The sequence below is a fragment of the Camelina sativa genome, chromosome 4, assembly GCF_030686135.1.
Source record: "Camelina sativa cultivar CO46 ecotype springtype chromosome 4, ASM3068613v1".
Taxonomy (NCBI): Eukaryota; Viridiplantae; Streptophyta; class Magnoliopsida; order Brassicales; family Brassicaceae; genus Camelina; species Camelina sativa.
In genome coordinates, this window is record NC_141883.1 from 22,367,958 (window position 1) to 22,386,338 (window position 18,381).

An 18,381-nucleotide genomic window follows, 5' to 3' on the forward strand; every position below is an offset into this window, starting at 1 on the left:
AGGGTGTGAACTGATTACTTTAAAATCTCACCCACCATTAATCCAAAAGCGATCAACCCTACTCAAACTTAAGTCTTCCTCAACCCGGGTCTATCCCAAACGGCCGACAAGTCGAGCGAGGTTCAAAGAGAGTCGGTCATTCTGGTACTGTCACAACTTCCCTCTAGAAGATTTCTAGGCCCAAACTTAAGGCTTTTCTAAGGCCCAATTGTTCACAGAGGTTAGGAGAGAGAGACGGCTAATGGATAATGTAGAGAGAGACGATGATACCACAACTCCTTCTTCTTCTTCTTCCTTATCAACGCTTTCACTCCCTCCGACAATGGCGACTTTTCTAACAAATGTTGTTTCAATCAAACCTACAGTGTTCTCATTCCAGTCCGAATCCTTCACCCCTTCGCTAACACGGGTCAATGTATTCCCCTCAAAACCCTTTTCTTCTCTCGCCTCTAGAACAAGGTTCATTCCTTACGCTGTAATGGAGACAGAAGAAAAAGCCGTCACTTTGGACCCTAATTCAGAAGCCGCCAGGCGTGTCTACATCGGTAACATACCCAGGACCGTGAACAACGAGCAGCTCACCAAACTTGTTGAAGAACACGGTGCTGTTGAAAAAGTTCAGGTTTTTATTCTTAATTACTTAAAACATCCCCTTCTTCTTTAGTTACTTAGTCCCCATTAAGATTTTTGATTTGAGTTCTATGTTTCGGGGTTGGTTTTTTTTTAATCAGGTGATGTATGATAAGTATTCAGGACGAAGCCGCAGATTTGGGTTTGCTACAATGAAATCAGTTGAAGATGCCAATGCTGTGGTTGAGAAATTGAATGGCAATGTAAGAGCTTTTTTCTTAACTCCCTAATTGCTTCTTATTGTTCGTTTTAAGTTGTAAGAGATGACAGAGCTTATGATGTTTTGTATATTACCCTCAGACCGTTGAAGGGCGTGAGATAAAGGTTAACATTACAGAGAAACCTATAGCATCATCTCCTGATTTATCATTGCTTCAGTCAGAAGATTCCGCATTTGTAGATAGCCCTTACAAAGTGTATGTTGGAAATCTAGCAAAGACTGTTACAAAAGAGATGCTTGAGAATTTGTTTTCTGAGAAAGGGAAAGTAGTAAGTGCCAAGGTCTCAAGAGTACCCGGAACTTCGAAATCCACCGGGTTTGGATTTGTTACGTTTTCTTCTGAAGAAGATGTGGAAGCTGCCATTTTGGCTCTTAACAACTCTGTAAGTGCACCAATTGTTCCATAATTCTTCACTTACAATACAAATATAGAGTGTGCAGATTCAAACTTTTTTCTCACGTTGAGGTTTTAAACTGCAGTTGCTGGAAGGACAGAAGATTCGGGTGAATAAGGCGTAGTAGTGTAAGGCGAGCCTTTGACATCGTGAAAAGTATCGTTTTTGAGGAGTTTGTTATGCAAATCATTAGAGCATAGTATCATCATCTTGTAATCATTCTAAGTTAAAAAAGATGTTGGAACTCAATGTTACCCAATGAAATAGTTTATCCTTGTATTCATTCTAAAGTTGAACAGATGTTGATGAAACTCTGATACGCAAAGTAGATTAAAACAAACCAAAGAGAAATGCAATGAACCATTCATGTTCTGATCGATCCTGTCTAGACAAAATGTAAATTGATGTTAGACAAACATGATCAAGTCCATACTTGGAACTTGGAAGTGAGAGTGACGCTTGCTTATAAAAATCACGTTCGGGGTTATAGAGTCACATAATTTGGCTTAAGTTAGTTGATAACTTGATACCAACGGTCAGGGAAGACCAGGGCTTCGAGACACAATTGAATCTCATCGGAGATTTCGTAGGCAAACTGATCAGAATCTCAACTAACGAATTCTCAGAAATCTCAAAGTTCAAATCTTTTTCTCTCTTTCTGGGTCCTTCTTCTTCTACCTTTAACCAATCGACCTTATCTTCATAATTTGCTTTTGTGTTTAATCATTACGCAATAAAGCACCAGTCTTTTTACTAAATAGAATCAGGTAAACCGGAGCCAGCCAGAGATGCTTAGTTTGCAGAGTCTTCCTCCTTCCTTCATCTCCGTCCCAAATCGGAACACCAATTCTTGCTCAACTGCTCCACTTCGTGCGACCACTGACTTTGCTACTACACCAATCTCTCGCCGTCTTATCCTTCTCCGCCATGCTCACAGTTCCTGGGATGATATTTCCCTCAGAGGTACTCTTCTCTTTCTCTTCTTTATCCTCAAAATTGATAAAAATCCAAACCTTTATGTCTGTGAGTCTGTCTCTGTGTGTCAAGGATAGACCATGATCGTCCTCTAAGTAAAACCGGACAAGTTGATGCTGCCAAAGTTGCTCAAATCCTCTCCTCACTTGGTTGGCTTCCCCAACTCATTCTCTCAAGGTCTTTAATTCCAATACCCTAAGTTCCTCAAATTATCAGTTTGCTTTTTTTCGTTTCGTGATTGATAAAATGATTCCTTTCACAGCGACGCCACTCGCACCAGAGAGACACTGAAGTCAATGCAAGCGCAAGTGGATGAGTTTATGGAGGCAAATGTACATTTCGTTCCGAGCTTTTACTCCATTGCTGCTATGGACGGCCAAACAGCAGAGCATCTTCATCAGATTATCTCCAAATATTCAACACCTGACATTACTACTGTCATGTTAGTTTACTGATTAGTTTCTCTCTGTCACTCTTTATTTGCTTCATCTATCTTCGTTGTGCTGTCTTATCAATTCTTCTCCCAATTGTTACACAGGTGTATGGGGCATAATAAAGGTTGGGAAGAAGCAGCCTCTATGCTCTCTGGAGCTTCTGTTAAGTTGAAAACATGCAATGCTGCTTTGCTTCAGGCTTTTGGTGACTCCTGGGATGAAGTTTGTAGATTTCACCCATTTTTCAGATATTCATGAGCTTGCTTTTTCTTTGATTTGGAGCTGATTTTTTCTTTTGGCCATCACAGGCTTTTGCACTCTCCGGGCCTGGCGGATGGAAACTTGAGGGTGTAGTGGCTCCAGATAGTAGCATCTATGTGTAGCAGCATCCAAAGCTTCTAGCTTACCATTTTTCCTATAGGCTTATGGCTTTTGCTACTACAGTATGTCATTTTACAACTTCTTTACTGCTTACACAATATAAAAGTATTAAAGTTCCATCCTTGTGTGCAATTTCTCAATTCGATGTAGCTATGCTTAGTTTTTAGCTGATGAGATCAACAACGCAAGCATGGATTGCATCTCTTTATCAGATGCCTTATGTAAGATCCGAGCATCACAGAAATGTTCAAATGCAATCACATTATTTATATAAATTGGGGAGTTTGCATATTTACCAAGTGACTCTGTTTCATTTTATTGATGTTATCATACACTTGTAGCTCTTTATGTGGTCATCGTTTAGAGTTGGGGTATAGACGAATCCTTAGAGATTCCATGGATTATTGTGCCTTGGAGAGTCAATGTTTCTTAGGGCTTTCCATACAACACTATTGCATTTAAACCCTGACCCGAAACCGATCTGCCAAACATTATCACCTCTTTTCATCTTCTCTTTGTGTTCCAAGTAAGCCAGCTCGTACCATATACTGCTGCTTGATGTATTCCCGAAACGTTCCAATGTCCGCCTAGAGGCCTCCATATTCTCGTCCGTCAACTTGAGATCCTTTTGAATCTCATCAAGCACTTTCTTACTCGATGACAGTAGACATATATGCTCAAACGAAGGCTCAAGACGACCAAGTGTTGTAATGTTCGCTTTGAGTGCATGGCGACCAACTTCGATTACTTCTCTAGATATAAACAGTCCTTGTCTCCCATCTCGGTCTGCTCTCAACTCCATGCTCTTGTAACTTGTGTCCTCCATGCCTTTATGTGTTCTTACTAACTGTTATGTTTTATCAATTACAGTGTCATCATTAGTCAAACCAATAACAGAGCAAGATAATTCCAAACTGTTACTTTTTTTGTTATTATCACCTGCATAAGTTGGTATTTGGATCGCCATCTATCGATACGCCGACTAGAGAGCATAACTGCAGCTGCTCCCATTCGGAAGAAACAATTTGGTGGAATTAATGCGACATCATTGCCTGAGTACCATGTGAAGCTCACTATCTCAGTGCTCACCACCAAAGCATAAGAGCCTTGATGAGCATTCAAAAGATCTTTGGCTAAATCAATGGCTATGATTCCGGCGCTACACCCCATACCACCAAGATTGTAGCTCTCTGTGTTATGCCTCAGTTTATAATGGTTAATCACCATGGCTGATGAGAAGGCGTGGTGTTGAGGACTCCGCAGTTTAGAACCAGGATCTTGATGTGCTTCACGTTGATTTTGGTCGCTGCAAGAAGTTCATCAATTGCTCCAAAGATCACCATTGCTGCTTCTTCACGACCATCACGAAGATTGACCCTGTGACCAGGCTTGAACACCACTCTTGGCATGTAGCTCTCCTCTCCTATGCCTGATTGGTGCAGCACTTTTCTTTGAAGCTCGATGGCAGTCTCGATGAAGTCGCTTTTTGTGATCTGTACAATTTTCACCCACAAACACGACAATGAGAAGGAGAAAGAGAGTCAAGAAAGATGGAGAGGGAAGAGACATGACCTTGAGATGATCGGGTGGGCGGTAACATGAGAAATCGAGAAGGAAAACAGAGGAAGGAGTAAGAAAATGATAGATGAGGAGGAGCAAAAAGATGGATAAAGGAAAAGCCAAGATTGGGAGAAATCTAGAAAGGAAGATAAAGAGAAGAAGAAAAGGAGGAATGAAGTAACAAAAGGAACGCGAGAGAGAGAGAAGGTAAATGTAACCAAGCTTGACGTATCTCAAATTCACATATCCAAGGAAATCAGGAATGCCCTTGCGTGACTTTGACTTAACTCCACCGTTCACCATCTTTGTTGCCTCTTTTTCCATTTCACTTAGGCATCAAAACCTTGTGCTCTTTGTTTAAATAATCAAATAAATATGTGTCATTGTAACAGAAAGATGTCTTCTTTGGTGCATGTTACCGTTGAAGTGGCGGGTTTTGCTGCATCATTCAGTTGGTGTGGTGTAACTAAACCAAAGCTCGGTTCATGTAGTTAACAATGAACCAATGAGATGTAAGCTCACATTCTCCAGGCAAATCTTATACAATAAACAAGATAATCAAATACTTCGAGACTTTGCTGGTTCTAAGAATTGGAATCCATTATGTTTAGATCCGTTAGTGTGTTGAAATGTTCTGAAGGATTATCCTCAGAATTTTGATGTTTCCTCTCTCATTAGACTATATTTGAATAGAAGATTCAACCCATTACATATAACCAAAGCACTCATCACAAAAATTGTACATGACATTTGAAACCATATTTTATCTTAACCTTAACTCTCACTAATGAAAACTACTAAAAGTCAATGTAACAGATCTCTGCAATATTATTACTCGGACCAAAATTTCACAAATGCTGTCAAGAAAGATTTGAGAACTGCCAAAAGCGGATTTGTTTCTTGTCTTTCCCCTTTCCACGATTCACTGCAAAAAAAGAAAAAAAAAAACGGAAGGTAAGGCATGTAAAACCCTCTGGAGGGCCAAAGGTCCCAAACACAATAAACCAACAACTCCAAAACACGATTGAGACTTCAGAGTGTGTTTACTCACGGTTTAATTCTGTTCAATGTTGCATTGTTTTCTTTTTGAGAGCTGGAACTTTCTGAAGCATCAACTTTCACTTTTTCCATGGCTGCCTTCTTCTCTACACTTGCCACTTCATTCCCGGTATAGCTACTAATAGTTGCCACTTTTGCTCTGTCGTGCTTATGATTTCCCGACTATTACAAAATTAAAACGTTACAAAGTTATCATCCTTGTGTGGATATCTCATGTACCAAGTAGTTAAACTCAGTTTTTAAGAACAGTACAACTAACAGCTTCTCATATATATTCAAACCTTAATGCTCACAGTTAGAGTATCAAAATTGACTACCAAAACATCTAAAAACATTCAAGAGGCTATGCCATCACTAATGTTCTTCTGTCACGATCATGAAATACTTTATCCTAAACTCAAATAAGGAAATTAGTAGATGCAAACTAAGAAATCCTGCAGCTAACATAACTAAATTAGGACAACCTGCTGAACACACAATTTTTTTGCCTGGACACCAAATCCATGAAGACTGAATAGTTTTAGTATGCAAATAGAATGTGCATACATAAATATACTAGATGAAGCTTACCTCAGTGCCAGATGTTGTCATTTTCTGCTCAGTTGTCAATGATCCATTACTAAATTCCTTAGTCTCATGGATGTTTCCAATCGCAGGATTCACAACCACTGTTCCTTTGGTGTCAGCACATTCAACATCTACTGAAGCAGGATTAACAATTTTCTCTCCAACTTTCTTTTCCACAGGGACTGAAATATGATTTGGACTTTTCTCAACAATGACGTCAGTCTCCTTTTCTTGAAGTAAAGGAGAAGTGGATGAAGAAATCTCCCCAAGATCAACATGATCTGTTGTGCTGCTATCAGCTTCCACCTCTGTCTTAGTTCCTTTCTCACCCTCACAAAGTTTGCCCAACTCACTAAGTTGTGCATCCGGTGAGTCCATCGTTGACGTCACAGATCCTACTGGAAATGTTTCAGTTTCACCAACTGTTTCTGCTGGCCTATCAATTGTGCCTAATGTGTTCACCGTTATCTTCACAGTTTCGGTCATTGCTGCTTCAGCATCATTCACTCTTTCTTCGTTGTTAAGTTCTGTGCCGTCTGATTCAATGGAAGGTAGTTCCTCAATTTCTTCGTCTTTGTTGTCCACATCGAGTCCTTTATCCTGCACTGTCTCCATTTTATCTTGTAGCTCTGCATCACGCTTGATATCACTTTCTTCACTGCTAGATGCTGCAAGCTGAGTCATGGATATGTCAGTGGAGTCCATTGACTGGTCTACGAGCCCTATGTCTTCTTCCAAAAATTTCTTTCCGTTCACTTCCCTGCAATCAGATCCTCTGTCTTCTGGAGCAGCCTGGCTACCATTTTCAGGTGACTTCATCTCCTCCTCAGCCTCGGAAGAAAAATCATAACTTTGATCTAATGGAGAATGGAACCCGTTTGGGGACAAAGATAAAGGGGGCACAGGATCCATCAAAATTGAACTTGAAAGACTCTGATCTTGCAAATGGCCAGAGCCATTTCCCTCAAGAACCAAGTCACCAGAACCAAGAACTCTATTCTCTTGGATAATCTCTCTGACAATCTCCCTGATAGTGTAGAAAGATCCACCCACCTCCTTGTGAGTGAGGCTAAGTGAAGGAAAATTCCCATTGTTTAGTTTCTGATGCCTGAAAGCAAAACCCCAATTACAAAAAGCTGCGATTGAAAAGGCAAAATTCAAAATTTTGGAAGAGAGTTAGGTTCATACTTTTTAATAAAAGACTCCACCAGTGTTTTTCTCTCCTCTTTGGGAATCCGATTACGAGTTCTCTTGCCTCCAGAATCGTGTGGCTTAGCTAAAGCAAATACTTGCCCAACGTAACTAGTCTTCATAGAGTGCATGTTCTCTCTTTATCCTTATATATATATCCTGTTGCAGATGAGCTACAGTGAAATCAGAATCAGACAAGAACCCCCAAATAAAATAAAAACACAGTACAAGTCCACCAAATAAACAAAATCCTTAAGACAGATCCGTTTACTTTCATCATTTCGTAACAGAAACTATCTAAACAGCACAACGAAGACTCTCAATCCAGACAAACACACGAAGCCGAATTAAAGAGAGAGGACAATTGAATCATTGAAAAAGCAAAAAAAAATCCATCGAAGAGAAGAAGACGAAGGGTGCTTATAGTTTGCAGGGTTTACCTACCACCGCGAGAGAGAGAGAGAGAGAGAGAGAGATTAAAATTCACGAGTCATATTTGCAAAAAATGGACTAAAACCCTACGCCCAGTACACACAGACCAGAACACAGTGTGGGTGAGTGTGTTGTTGGGAGGCGCAAGCGGGAGTTTTGGGTAATTATTTTAACTTTTGTGGCAAAATCGTCATCTTGTTTTTCCTTACTTCTTTATTTAATTTTCAATTTGACCCCAAATACTTATTTTAATCAATGTAGACCCTCCTCCCTGATTTCAAATTTTCTTATTTTTCACTTTGCCAACTTTTCTACCCAGAATACTTTGTAATCTAATTCGACCCTCACAAATCTTTTTCACATGGTGATAAACTCTATGCATATATTATACTTGAACATAGTACAACTAACTTCATGTTCTTTTTGCTGCTAAAAACATCACTGTATGTTACACGAAGCATTTTATTGTGTTACTTAGTAAGTTGTAACATTCACATAGTCTAGTCGGATGCTCTTTAACTCTCAAGCCTCAGAACAAGTCTCCAAGAACTGGATTAGTTTTGACCGTTCTTCCTCAAACAGCTCAGGGTCTTCGCACGATAGTCTCTCCCGAGTTGCACCATCCACACTCGTTGGATCATCCACTACCTGTTTCATTAGTACACAACAACATCACAGCATTAGTAACTCATTCATTAAAATATGTTCAAATCTATGTTTTAAGAGACAGAGACATTTTACTTTTGCGTAATTGTTGGTATGGCCGTCTTTGTTAGGTCCTATAAACGGTTCAGCCTCATTGTGCGTCCATTCACCATCTATAATGTATTTATATTCAAACTGTCCTTCCTGCGTTTCAGAGTGATATGGTGGTCAGAAAATGATGACAAAAGTAGACACTGAGCTTTCCAGTTCATTAAGATAACTCACAGGCAGTTCTCTCTTTAGGGTCCAGAATCCTGTTCCTTTGTCCAGTGTTAGAGGTAGCCTCTACATGAAGGGAAAAATGGTGAAAATTAGAACCAAAGATTTACATTGTACATTAATGTAATCCCACATAGTTTTGCAGAACCATAAGACAATAATTTCATGAAATTAAGATCTGATGCAACCCTCATCTCTTCCACTTCTTTTATCAGATAAGCCTTTCTTTTCAATAGCAGTGAGAAATGTGTATCCTATTTTTGAAGCTTATATGCGACACCATAGTTTAAGAGCAAGAAATATATTCACCTGTCCCCATCCAATGTCAAGGCCAGAAATTTCTACCAAGGAGAACCCCTTATCTTTCAGTGTCAGAGTAACAGTCTTCCTCTTGAGTCCTGTGAGCTTTTGTGTCCATATATACCCGGAAACAACAATCAGGAATCAAGGAACTAAGCCACAATTGTTGTAACTAACCCTAATCAATGGAAGTGATAAACTTCAAACATAGCAAGCATTGTAAAAGTAGAACGATGACTCACAATATCAATTGTTGCATTTCTGATAGCATCCAGCTTCGGAAAGCACGACCTTTTGCTCTGAAATAAATTTTCATAGATGTTGTATTAACATGTTGCGTTACTTTATATAGGTATCAAGAAAATCATGTAGAGAAAATAGAAACCACAAGTACATTAGTATCTTACCATGAGTAATTTATGAGCTTCCATAAGTTTATAGCCTTGCACCCAAAACATGTATGTCAACTGAAATTGAAATTAATATAAGAAAAAAGTCAACTTTTGTTTTTGCTTCATTAAGCACATAAAATAAGACAACTGCTGTTTGCAACAGTCTTTCAAGAACTGAATACATTGTTTCAATACTGAAAAGCAATACATTTACGCTCATGTAAGACTCACAGTGAAAGATGTGCTACATAAACAAACAAAAGGGGGAGAAAGAGAATAGCACAGTAACAAGGGGAGAAAGAGAATAACACAGTAACAAAGTTTCTGAAACATACCGCAACAGCAGGAGCCCTACCCATTCCAGCGGTGCAGTGCACATATGTAACTCCTCCATTTCGCTTAACGGCTTTGTACAGTATACTAACCACGGCAGGAAGACGCATTCTCAAATCAAATGCATCAAAGTCTCTGTTACATCAAAGGCTACAATATGTCAAGCCATACGTTGTGAGTGAGTGCATTCATGGTGAATTTTTCTATGCATGTGCTCGTGACCAGTTTCATATATATCATGTATGAAAAGGGATGATGGTGGATCCAAGTCTTTAAGAGTAAAGAGAATTAGTGAGATTGGGATGATGACTAACTTCGACATTACTCTACTTCGCAAATAGACAAAGGTGTACAACCAAAAAAGTTAGTTGATTGCAGTGATTATGCACCCTTTGGAACAAAAATTCACTCACTGTTCATCATACACCAGTTATTGCAAACACAAAAGTGTACTGAGATCTCATTTTGCCAACGAAAAGTGATAAAAGTAAAGAACCCAAAGAGAAAAAGAAAGTATAATACTTAAGTGACAAAAAGATTGCTTGCATAAAAGGATACATAAACTACCCTCCAACAGTGTATTCAGATAATTTTGAAAGAAAAACACCCTACATAAGCAATAAGAAAGGTCTTGAAAAGGAAACTAATGATCTCCCCCTCAATTCATTAGCGTCAGCTAGTACCAACTACCAATATATCAAAAATTCACAGCTAGATCATCAAAAAGTATGTCTCGTTGATTTACCAATGCCTTACCTGATTTCACAGCGAATATGCTCAATATCACTATATTTCTTAGCATATGCTTGGATGCTGCTTATGTCTACCCCAAAATATCTGGAAGCATTGGTCAAGGCATTTTTTCACTGCAAATTCTTGCTCTATAGAAAATCATAACCATGAATAGAAAAAGAGGGCTTTGGAAGGATACTCCAAGTCTGGATCTTGTTGCAAGCAAAATATCGTTTTGACCCCAATTTTACGAAGCTTGTCAACATCTTCAGGGGTCTAGCAATTAAGATGAGTAGAGCAGAGAGTTAGAACACCAATAAAGTAACACATTTCCAAAAAAAGAATCATCATTTGACTATAAAAAAAGACCTGTAAGCACGATCCAACAATTAAATCCGGACGAATGAAGTTGTAGTTCATTCCAAGCTCATGCCTGTAAGTTAGAACTGAAATGAAAACACATGTGAACCAATCAGTGCACAAATCAATAGGAGTAGAAAACAAAATTTGATGAACCAAATCAATATTCCAATATCAGGCAACAACTGGTAAACATCAATAGAGTTTGAATGGTTTAAAACATATACAGGTAAAAAGTTGACTAACCAGCACCCATAGCTTGAGTCATGTCTTGGCTATATTCATCAGATTTCTCTTCTTCCTCATTTGAAACACCACTCATCTCTGAGCTCGATTTTGATTCTGATACCGCCTTCAGTCCAAGCATTTTGACAAGTTTCAACATTTTCTTGATTTAAGAAGGGTTCTACTTAAACAACATTCTCAAAAGTACTGATAAAAATCTTCAAAAACCTGTAGAAAGAGTCGAAATTTAGGATCATTGGCTTTGGTCGGAAATGGTACCATCATCTTCAAAGAAGACGGAGAAAGATCTCTTTGATTGCACCCAAATCCCAGCAGAGGTGAGACAGAACATCTGAAATAAGTAACGATCAAACACACAAATTCAAAATCGAATCAAATCAAATCAAATGAACAACATTTTCAAAAAAAGATTGCTACTTTTGTGAAAAGCAAGAAGATACCTGGGAAGATTCTGAAGGCAATTCATCTTTTGAGAGAGTGTAGAAAAAAAATATCACAAGAAGCAGACGACGAAGCTACTACACTCTTTTTGAGTCTAGTGATAAAAGAAAAGATCTTTGGTAATTATAACAATAATAATTTTCAATTACAATTGAAGGTCCAAAAATGTGTTTGTGAGTGTGACTCCGACGGTCACGACGATCCCATTGGGGACCCCACGGTCCGCACCGGGAATGCAATCACTTTTGTTTCTTACGTAAAGTGGAAATATTATTTATAAATAACCTCAAACTTTTTTTTAATCAAAAAAAACACCCTCTTAACACAAGCTTTGTTTCTAGATTCAGAACTGGCTTTTAGGGTCCACATGATCTGAAGTGTAATGAATTGAGCACCGTTAATTTTAAAGTGGGTTATTTTTGCAAATTGTTTTTGTTGGAAGTTTATTTTCTTAATATGAAAAGTAAGAGGTTCGTTTTTTATATATTTTCCAAGAGTTAAATGAGACCAATCCCGTGACGTCATCACTTACAAAAATATCTTTGAACTTTTTTTTTTTTTTTGCAATAAGAAGAACTCAGAAGTAATTTGCAACAGTAAAGTCAATCTACAATGACATCAAAGACTGTTCAAAACGCCAAAATAGCAAAACGAATTTTAACTTTAGAATCAAAAGATTGTTATTGTCAGGTGAAATCAGAATAATAATGCGACCGAGGAAAGATTTAATAATAAGATCACAATTGAGGTAGATAAAAAAGCTTACACAGAGACGTGAAGTGATGTGATGTATTCTTCTTAACTTCACTATTTTACTAATGCTTTAGTGATGTGTCTCAAGGGCTTTACCATTATCCCTGGAGATGAAGCGTATATAATGTTAGAAAGTGTTTGTGAGAAAAAAATCTGCACCTATGGTTGATTCCTGAAACAAAAATATTTATAAAAAGTCAAAGAAGTATACAAAGAATGTGAACAAACAACAAGGCAGGTAAGACCATTAATTGGAGAAACTACCATAAACCTGGAATTGAACTAACTGATCTTTGACAAACCGTAACACAAAACTTGATTTTCCAGCCCCAACATCTTCAACACGTGAAGGTTTGAACCATCAGTGACTGCAGATCAAAGACACACAGCCCACTTCCAATTGGTTAGAGACACAACCTCATTCATCATCACTTACCTTGTTTGGAACAACCAACCTTGTTATATATTTCAAAAGGACTAGTGATGATTCAAAGGACTCATAGTTGCAGGTAACTAGAAACAAGATGAATTAGCTCGATATTAGATTAAATCGATTGATTAAAAATAGCCAGTTAAGGCTTTACAAGTATAGATGACAGCAGTAGAGAGAGTACAGATTGCAGCAAGTCACCAAACAAATGACAGAATCTATTACACACTACACTAGACAGACAGACATAATCCCAAAAAAATTATGACATTACACACTACACTAGACAGACATAATCCAAAAAAATCACTAGATAATTTGCACTAATCAAATCAAGAAAAGAGAGGCTGTGAGAGATCATAAAGTGGAGGACCAAAGGCTCCTTGTACCCCAAGTGACCCCGAGTTGTAGTTTCCCACATCAGCATTCGGGTGAATCATCAGTAGTTCAGGCGGAATCGGAGCCAGCAGAGATTGCCCTTGGTTCATCAAACCTAATGGGATTTGCGAGATATTCCCGTTCTCATGGTTAAACAGAAACATGGAAAACTGGTTTGGTTGTTGTTGTTGTGGAAGCAGATACTGATTGATCGTATTCGTAGTACTACTACTCGCACTCGGTCCTTGATTCACCTTCCTCTGTTCCTCAACTGAGCGAAACCTATATTGTAATCTGGTTAGGTTACGCTCCAAGGACTGAACCAGTCCCGTGACTTGCTCACCAGAGTAATTATCAAACCTAGGGTCCCAAACTGGAAACTTGGATACACGTCTCGGTCTCACCAGTTTCTTCTTGTTGGATTTTGCGAGAAACTCGTGAAGATCAACGCTTCTTTTGCGTCGTTTCGTCTCGCTCAATGCAGCGTACCTTCTAGCGATGGCTTCGACAGTTCGACCTTCTCCCTCTCTTCTGGATATGTCTTAAGCGCTCCATCGGCTCCGTAGCAGATTACGCAAACTTCGATCGCACAGAGCACAGAAAGCTCGCGAGGTTTCTTAAACACAGTCGCTCGTCTTTTCATTAAGCTTATAGCGCTCTGACTCTGATGAGAAGAAGAAGAATAAGCAGAATCAGGTTTCTTTGTTTTCATCGTCTTCATCATCTTTTCGATTTTTAGGGTTTAGTCTTTTTTTTCCTTTTCTTAAAAAAAAACTTTGGATAACAAAAGATAAGATTACACCCACATTATATATATATATATATAATTTTTAACCTATGAGACCAATCACGTGACGTCATCACTTACAAAAATATCTTTCAATGTGTATTTCAAATTTTTTTTTTTTTTTTCAATCAGAACTCGCAAGTAATTTGCAACAGTAATGACAATCAATAATGACATCAAAGATCGTTCAAAACGCCAAAACCATAAAACGAATTTTAATTTTAGAATCAAAAGATTGTTATTGTCAGGTGAAATCAGAATAATAATGAGACAGAGGAAAGATTTAAAAGAAAAATAAAACATTGCAACAAAGTTTGAGGGAAAAAAATGAAACAGAGGAATGGTTTCATAAATTTACATAAACCGTTCTATAGGTCCAAGTTCCACCTACTATGATCCTCAGAAGGCGTGGATGAATCTCCAAAAAGACTTATCTTTGGTCTTTTTTGATCTTTCCCCATTGGTAACCTCCAAAACGAATCTGAGTTCTCGAAGAAAAAGTATGCAGCAACGACTGATGCCATGAACAAGCAAAACAACAATGCATAAATCTGCCACTCTGCACATCAAACAGGTAAGATAATATTAGTGAGAGAGGTATTTAAAGCTATATATGTGCCCCAGAGAGAGAGAGAGAGATCAGCAACAAACCTTTCCACTCCTTTGGTACACTGAGCTTGGTCACCATCTCACCCCATTCGCTCGAAGTTGTCAGCATAACCCTAACCAATTAGATCAAATCAACATTAGAAGCAATGCTAAAGGGATTTAATTATCATTATCTTTTCAATTAATTCGCCATACCTTTCACTAGGGCAGAACTCAAGTGAAGCAATAGATTGACCAAGATGCAGCCTCTTACTGTAGTGGTAGATTTCCATGGTCTTAACTTCAGCAACAGATACATCTCCATCTTTGCCACCCCTACATAAAATGGTGTAAAATTTGAGGATTTTAATCTTTGTACAATCAGAAGCATGACAGCAATAACCGGCCTGGGATGAAGAAAGACTCACAAAGCAATATATTTTCCATCCAAGCTCACTGCCATTGTCGATGCAGTCTTCCTTGACAGCTTCTTGAACCCAAGCTTCTTCCATGTACTAATGTCATAAACATTGACCAAAGGCGTCTCACCTGATTCCAATTGTTTAAGATTTCATCTGATGTTATAAATACAAAACACTAGTGATGCTTGCAAATAGTTTACTCTAAGTGTTAAATATTATATACCTCTTTGAGCAGCACAAAACAAAAAAGGTTTAGTTCCATCTTTAGAGAAACGGCACAGTTCAATATTCTCATCCTGCAGACATGAAAAATATCAGAATTAGGCAGGAGATACATCAGGAGCCAATATAAGAAACACGATAAAGACATAATCTAGACAGAGAGGAATCATAATTATATTGTTAGAAGAAACCATCGATATGAAACTCCTCTTTCATGCAGATTTCATTGGATATTAGTAGTTTATAATATAAGGATGCAAATGCAAACTTCAACTCTCACAATCACATACCCCACTACGTTCCAAAGTAGACAAAGGAAAACCATCTTCTGCTTTCCATATTCTAGCTGATCCATCAGTTGATGTTGTAGCTAAGTACTCTGAGTCCAGACTACAAAAAAAAAAAGGGTGCAAATATGAGAAAGGTGCACTGAGTGGCTCGTTTCACAATCTCCATTAACTTCTATTTGTGTTGTATGACCCTAGTCCCAGTTCCAATACAGAATACCATTTTTTACCACCTCAATTATGGTTTAAACTGAAAAGAATATAAAAGGAGGGATGATGGTAGAGAACACTCTGGTCGTTACCTAAAATCCATATCCCGGATGGATTTGTGTGCCTTTGGCTCATCCAAAATTACACCTAGGTTTGGCCACTCCATAATTCTGAGACATCCATCCTGAATAAAGCTTGTAGTAAGCTACAACTAAAATTTTCGCAAAAGCGAAAGAAAAAAAATTCTTATAAAGCAGTTCCTTACCACTCCTCCAACAGCTAATTTAGACCCATCAAAACTGAAGGCCATACACTTCTGTACTCCAGCAGTTTCGAGAGGAAGTAGTTCTTTGGCTAAGATCGTAACACCTGTTGCTCCTCCAACAATCTCAAAGGACCTGCAAAATCAGATAAATTCTCTTTATCATCTAGACCGTAAACAAAATTTGTATTGGCGCAAGATAGTGTCCAAAAATGGTGGAAGTCGATTCCAATTATCTAGCATGCAAGTAAAAGATAGTATAGTACAGTTGCAAAAGAGATGCTAGAAAGGAAAGTCAACATATTATACAAAGATCAAACTAGTAAGAGACCAAAGGCATCGACAATCTCCAACAAAAGTAGATGCAGATAATATAATAAACCAAACCTAAAACACAACTAATTCAAGCACCATTACAATTAATTCTCCATCAGCAAACATAGGGGGTGGTGGAAGATCGTTAGAGGTAATGAGAGAAGCAATGTAAGTTCTAGTCATTTGATGCCTAGTTCTCATGACAAGATTGAGAACGTGTCATCATAGGTTTAACAATACCAACTCAACAAAATTAGAAACATAGTATCAGAGGAAGGAACTATAGAATGTCTTTTAATCATATAATAACTTGTGGGAGATAAAAGCGAGAGAGAGACGTACTTGCAACCACCTTTGGAGGTTGAGCAGATAAAATAATCTCCACCAGGATGCACTGTAACAGTCACAGGATCACCATCACTCTCCTTAAGCGTGTGCGTTGCCTTTGATCAAAGAAGAAGAAAAGGTTGGTTTTTTATTTCATTGGTCGACACAAGTTAACACCTTTCACAGAATCAAAAAGGGAACAACTTTGAAAAACCCTAGATTTCTTACATGATTCAAAAGAACCCAAATTTCCCAATCCAAATAACTAGACTATACTATTGATTCACCCTAAACCTCAATTAAAAATTTCGAAGCTCACGTATCATTCCAGTTTCTAAAATTTCAAAAAACCAATCATGTAAAAAGAGGAAATTTACCAAAGGAGAGGAGGAGAGAGAAGCAGTGACGGGGTCGAAAGAGAAGATGTTAAGGAGAGCAGGAGAAGAGCCGCGGCGTTTAGAAGCTTTAGCGATAAGGACCCAGTTAACTTTCTTCGGGCGACGGATCCATGATCCACACACAACATGCCCACTCTCACGACTCGCTTCTTCAATCTCCATTCCTTTTTGGATTGATTGATCTTTTTTTCTCCTTTGGTCTATTTCTCTTCTTCCTCACCAATTTGGAACCTTTATATATAGAGAAGTAGAGAGAAAACCAAAAACAAAAACAAAAAAGGAGTTGACTTTGGGAAAATTAGACAGATAGGTTTTGTTGGGTATTATAATGATAATGGGATTTGCAAAAATCTCAGATTTGACAAAAAGAAGAAACAAACGGAGATTTTGAGCTGTTGTTTTTAAGTTTTTTAACTTAAAAAAAAAAAAATCGTGTACTTGAGAGATAATTACATAAGTCAAAGACCGGTGGTGGGAGAGGATATTCCTAAGATCCTGTTCCGATACCAATTTTAATACAAGTAAGTACCGAAGTCCGCTACGGTCACATCGTGCTTTCGTGATCTATATAGCAGACTTTCCCCCATTCGTGTCATCCCACACAAAAAAAAAAACTATAGAGAAAGATATTTATGCTAGCTATATCGAACCCAAACCAAATCCAAAAGGAATCAAACTGAAGGTTTAAGATATTCGAATGGATTGTAAAATTTTATAACCACAAAAATCGAAACCAAATTAGTATTGAATTGAAATATTTTGGATATCCAGAATTATATGAAATACTCTTCAGTCTTCATTACATTTGGTGTAGATTCTAAGAAAGAATCTCTCAATATTGCAATGTACGTACACATTATTCATAAGGACTCATATTTTTTTTAGACATGAGATTTCACCATGTAGCACCAATTACATGTAAAGACATTAGCCCTGTTCTTTTTCAAGTCGCTGGAGGAGTGACTGCGACAGAAAAATAAACAAGGAAAATCGTCATTGTTATGAAGAAGCATCGCTGCCGTTGTAAACAAGAGTCGCTGTGTTGTTGAAATGAGATGTCGCAACAGTCGCTGGAAAATCCGGCGATTCTTCTCTCTCCCCCGCGACACTTTTTCTCTCTCTAATAAACACGTCCGCGTCATCACCTTGCCACTGCCGTTGTCGTTTTGATTTTTGATTGATGATATTGTTGTCGTTTTAACGTGTCGCAGTCGCTGATCCAGCAACACGAAAAAAGAACAGGGCCATTCATCCTCCTTTGAGCTCGCCGTAAAGTTGTAGATCTCTTATCTCCCCTACCATGACACGAGAACACAATCCTACCTTTCCTTTTTCAGTTTTTTCTCCTCCCAAATTTTCAGGTTTTTGACTAGTCGTTGGATCTTTTATAGTACGACTTAAGCCGTTAAGCGTAAGAGAGCTTAATTAAA

At 38.2% G+C, this 18,381-nt stretch overlaps 5 protein-coding genes and 2 pseudogenes across 10 annotated transcripts; 2 read left to right on the plus strand and 5 right to left on the minus strand.

Annotated features, from left to right (window-relative positions):
• The first annotated feature begins 50 nt into the window (after positions 1-50).
• On the plus strand, positions 51-1,535 carry LOC104781056 (small ribosomal subunit protein cS22). Its single transcript, XM_010505637.3, has 4 exons — positions 51-622; positions 732-833; positions 931-1,233; positions 1,331-1,535. Exons 1-4 carry the CDS (start codon positions 242-244, stop codon positions 1,367-1,369), a joined length of 825 nt encoding a protein of 274 aa, XP_010503939.2. The 5' UTR covers positions 51-241; the 3' UTR covers positions 1,370-1,535.
• A 72-nt stretch (positions 1,536-1,607) lies between these two features.
• On the plus strand, positions 1,608-3,328 carry LOC104781058 (uncharacterized protein At3g52155, chloroplastic). The gene is made up of 5 exons (XM_010505640.3): positions 1,608-2,208; positions 2,298-2,397; positions 2,483-2,662; positions 2,759-2,876; positions 2,963-3,328. Exons 1-5 carry the CDS (start codon positions 2,034-2,036, stop codon positions 3,035-3,037), a joined length of 648 nt encoding a protein of 215 aa, XP_010503942.1. The 5' UTR covers positions 1,608-2,033; the 3' UTR covers positions 3,038-3,328.
• Positions 3,280-4,919, minus strand: LOC104781057 (3-ketoacyl-CoA synthase 15-like; annotated as a pseudogene). Its single transcript, XR_015597443.1, has 3 exons — positions 4,608-4,919; positions 3,975-4,528; positions 3,280-3,882 (listed from the first exon to the last, which is right to left on the minus strand). The product of XR_015597443.1 is annotated as a 3-ketoacyl-CoA synthase 15-like (transcript).
• Positions 4,920-5,279: 360 nt separating this feature from the next.
• Positions 5,280-8,063, minus strand: LOC104781059 (uncharacterized). 5 transcript variants are annotated; one of them, XM_010505643.3, is made up of 5 exons: positions 7,853-8,063; positions 7,410-7,585; positions 6,225-7,329; positions 5,647-5,816; positions 5,280-5,520 (listed from the first exon to the last, which is right to left on the minus strand). In XM_010505643.3, exons 2-5 carry the CDS (start codon positions 7,541-7,543, stop codon positions 5,427-5,429), a joined length of 1,503 nt encoding a protein of 500 aa, XP_010503945.1. In that variant the 5' UTR covers positions 7,544-7,585; positions 7,853-8,063; the 3' UTR covers positions 5,280-5,426. The 5 variants fall into 5 exon arrangements, with proteins under 5 accessions (XP_010503945.1, XP_010503947.1, XP_010503943.1 ...); XM_010505645.3 differs by having other exon boundaries at positions 7,410-7,571; positions 7,857-8,027; XM_010505641.3 differs by having other exon boundaries at positions 7,410-7,571; positions 7,853-7,993.
• A 143-nt stretch (positions 8,064-8,206) lies between these two features.
• On the minus strand, positions 8,207-11,876 carry LOC104781060 (phosphoglucan phosphatase DSP4, chloroplastic-like). The gene is made up of 13 exons (XM_010505646.3): positions 11,572-11,876; positions 11,339-11,462; positions 11,132-11,237; positions 10,895-10,971; positions 10,725-10,801; positions 10,550-10,630; positions 9,796-9,928; positions 9,476-9,535; positions 9,311-9,367; positions 9,078-9,173; positions 8,775-8,834; positions 8,586-8,693; positions 8,207-8,492 (listed from the first exon to the last, which is right to left on the minus strand). The coding sequence occupies exons 1-13, from the start codon at positions 11,595-11,597 to the stop codon at positions 8,367-8,369; spliced, it is 1,131 nt and encodes a 376-aa protein (XP_010503948.1). The 5' UTR covers positions 11,598-11,876; the 3' UTR covers positions 8,207-8,366.
• Positions 11,877-12,854: 978 nt separating this feature from the next.
• LOC104781061 (agamous-like MADS-box protein AGL103 pseudogene) lies at positions 12,855-13,911 on the minus strand (annotated as a pseudogene).
• Positions 13,912-14,124: 213 nt separating this feature from the next.
• Positions 14,125-17,491, minus strand: LOC104781062 (SEC12-like protein 1). The gene is made up of 10 exons (XM_010505647.3): positions 16,931-17,491; positions 16,569-16,669; positions 15,915-16,047; positions 15,742-15,833; positions 15,443-15,542; positions 15,154-15,226; positions 14,937-15,057; positions 14,725-14,844; positions 14,572-14,642; positions 14,125-14,479 (listed from the first exon to the last, which is right to left on the minus strand). Exons 1-10 carry the CDS (start codon positions 17,111-17,113, stop codon positions 14,289-14,291), a joined length of 1,185 nt encoding a protein of 394 aa, XP_010503949.1. The 5' UTR covers positions 17,114-17,491; the 3' UTR covers positions 14,125-14,288.
• Positions 17,492-18,381: the final 890 nt, after the last annotated feature.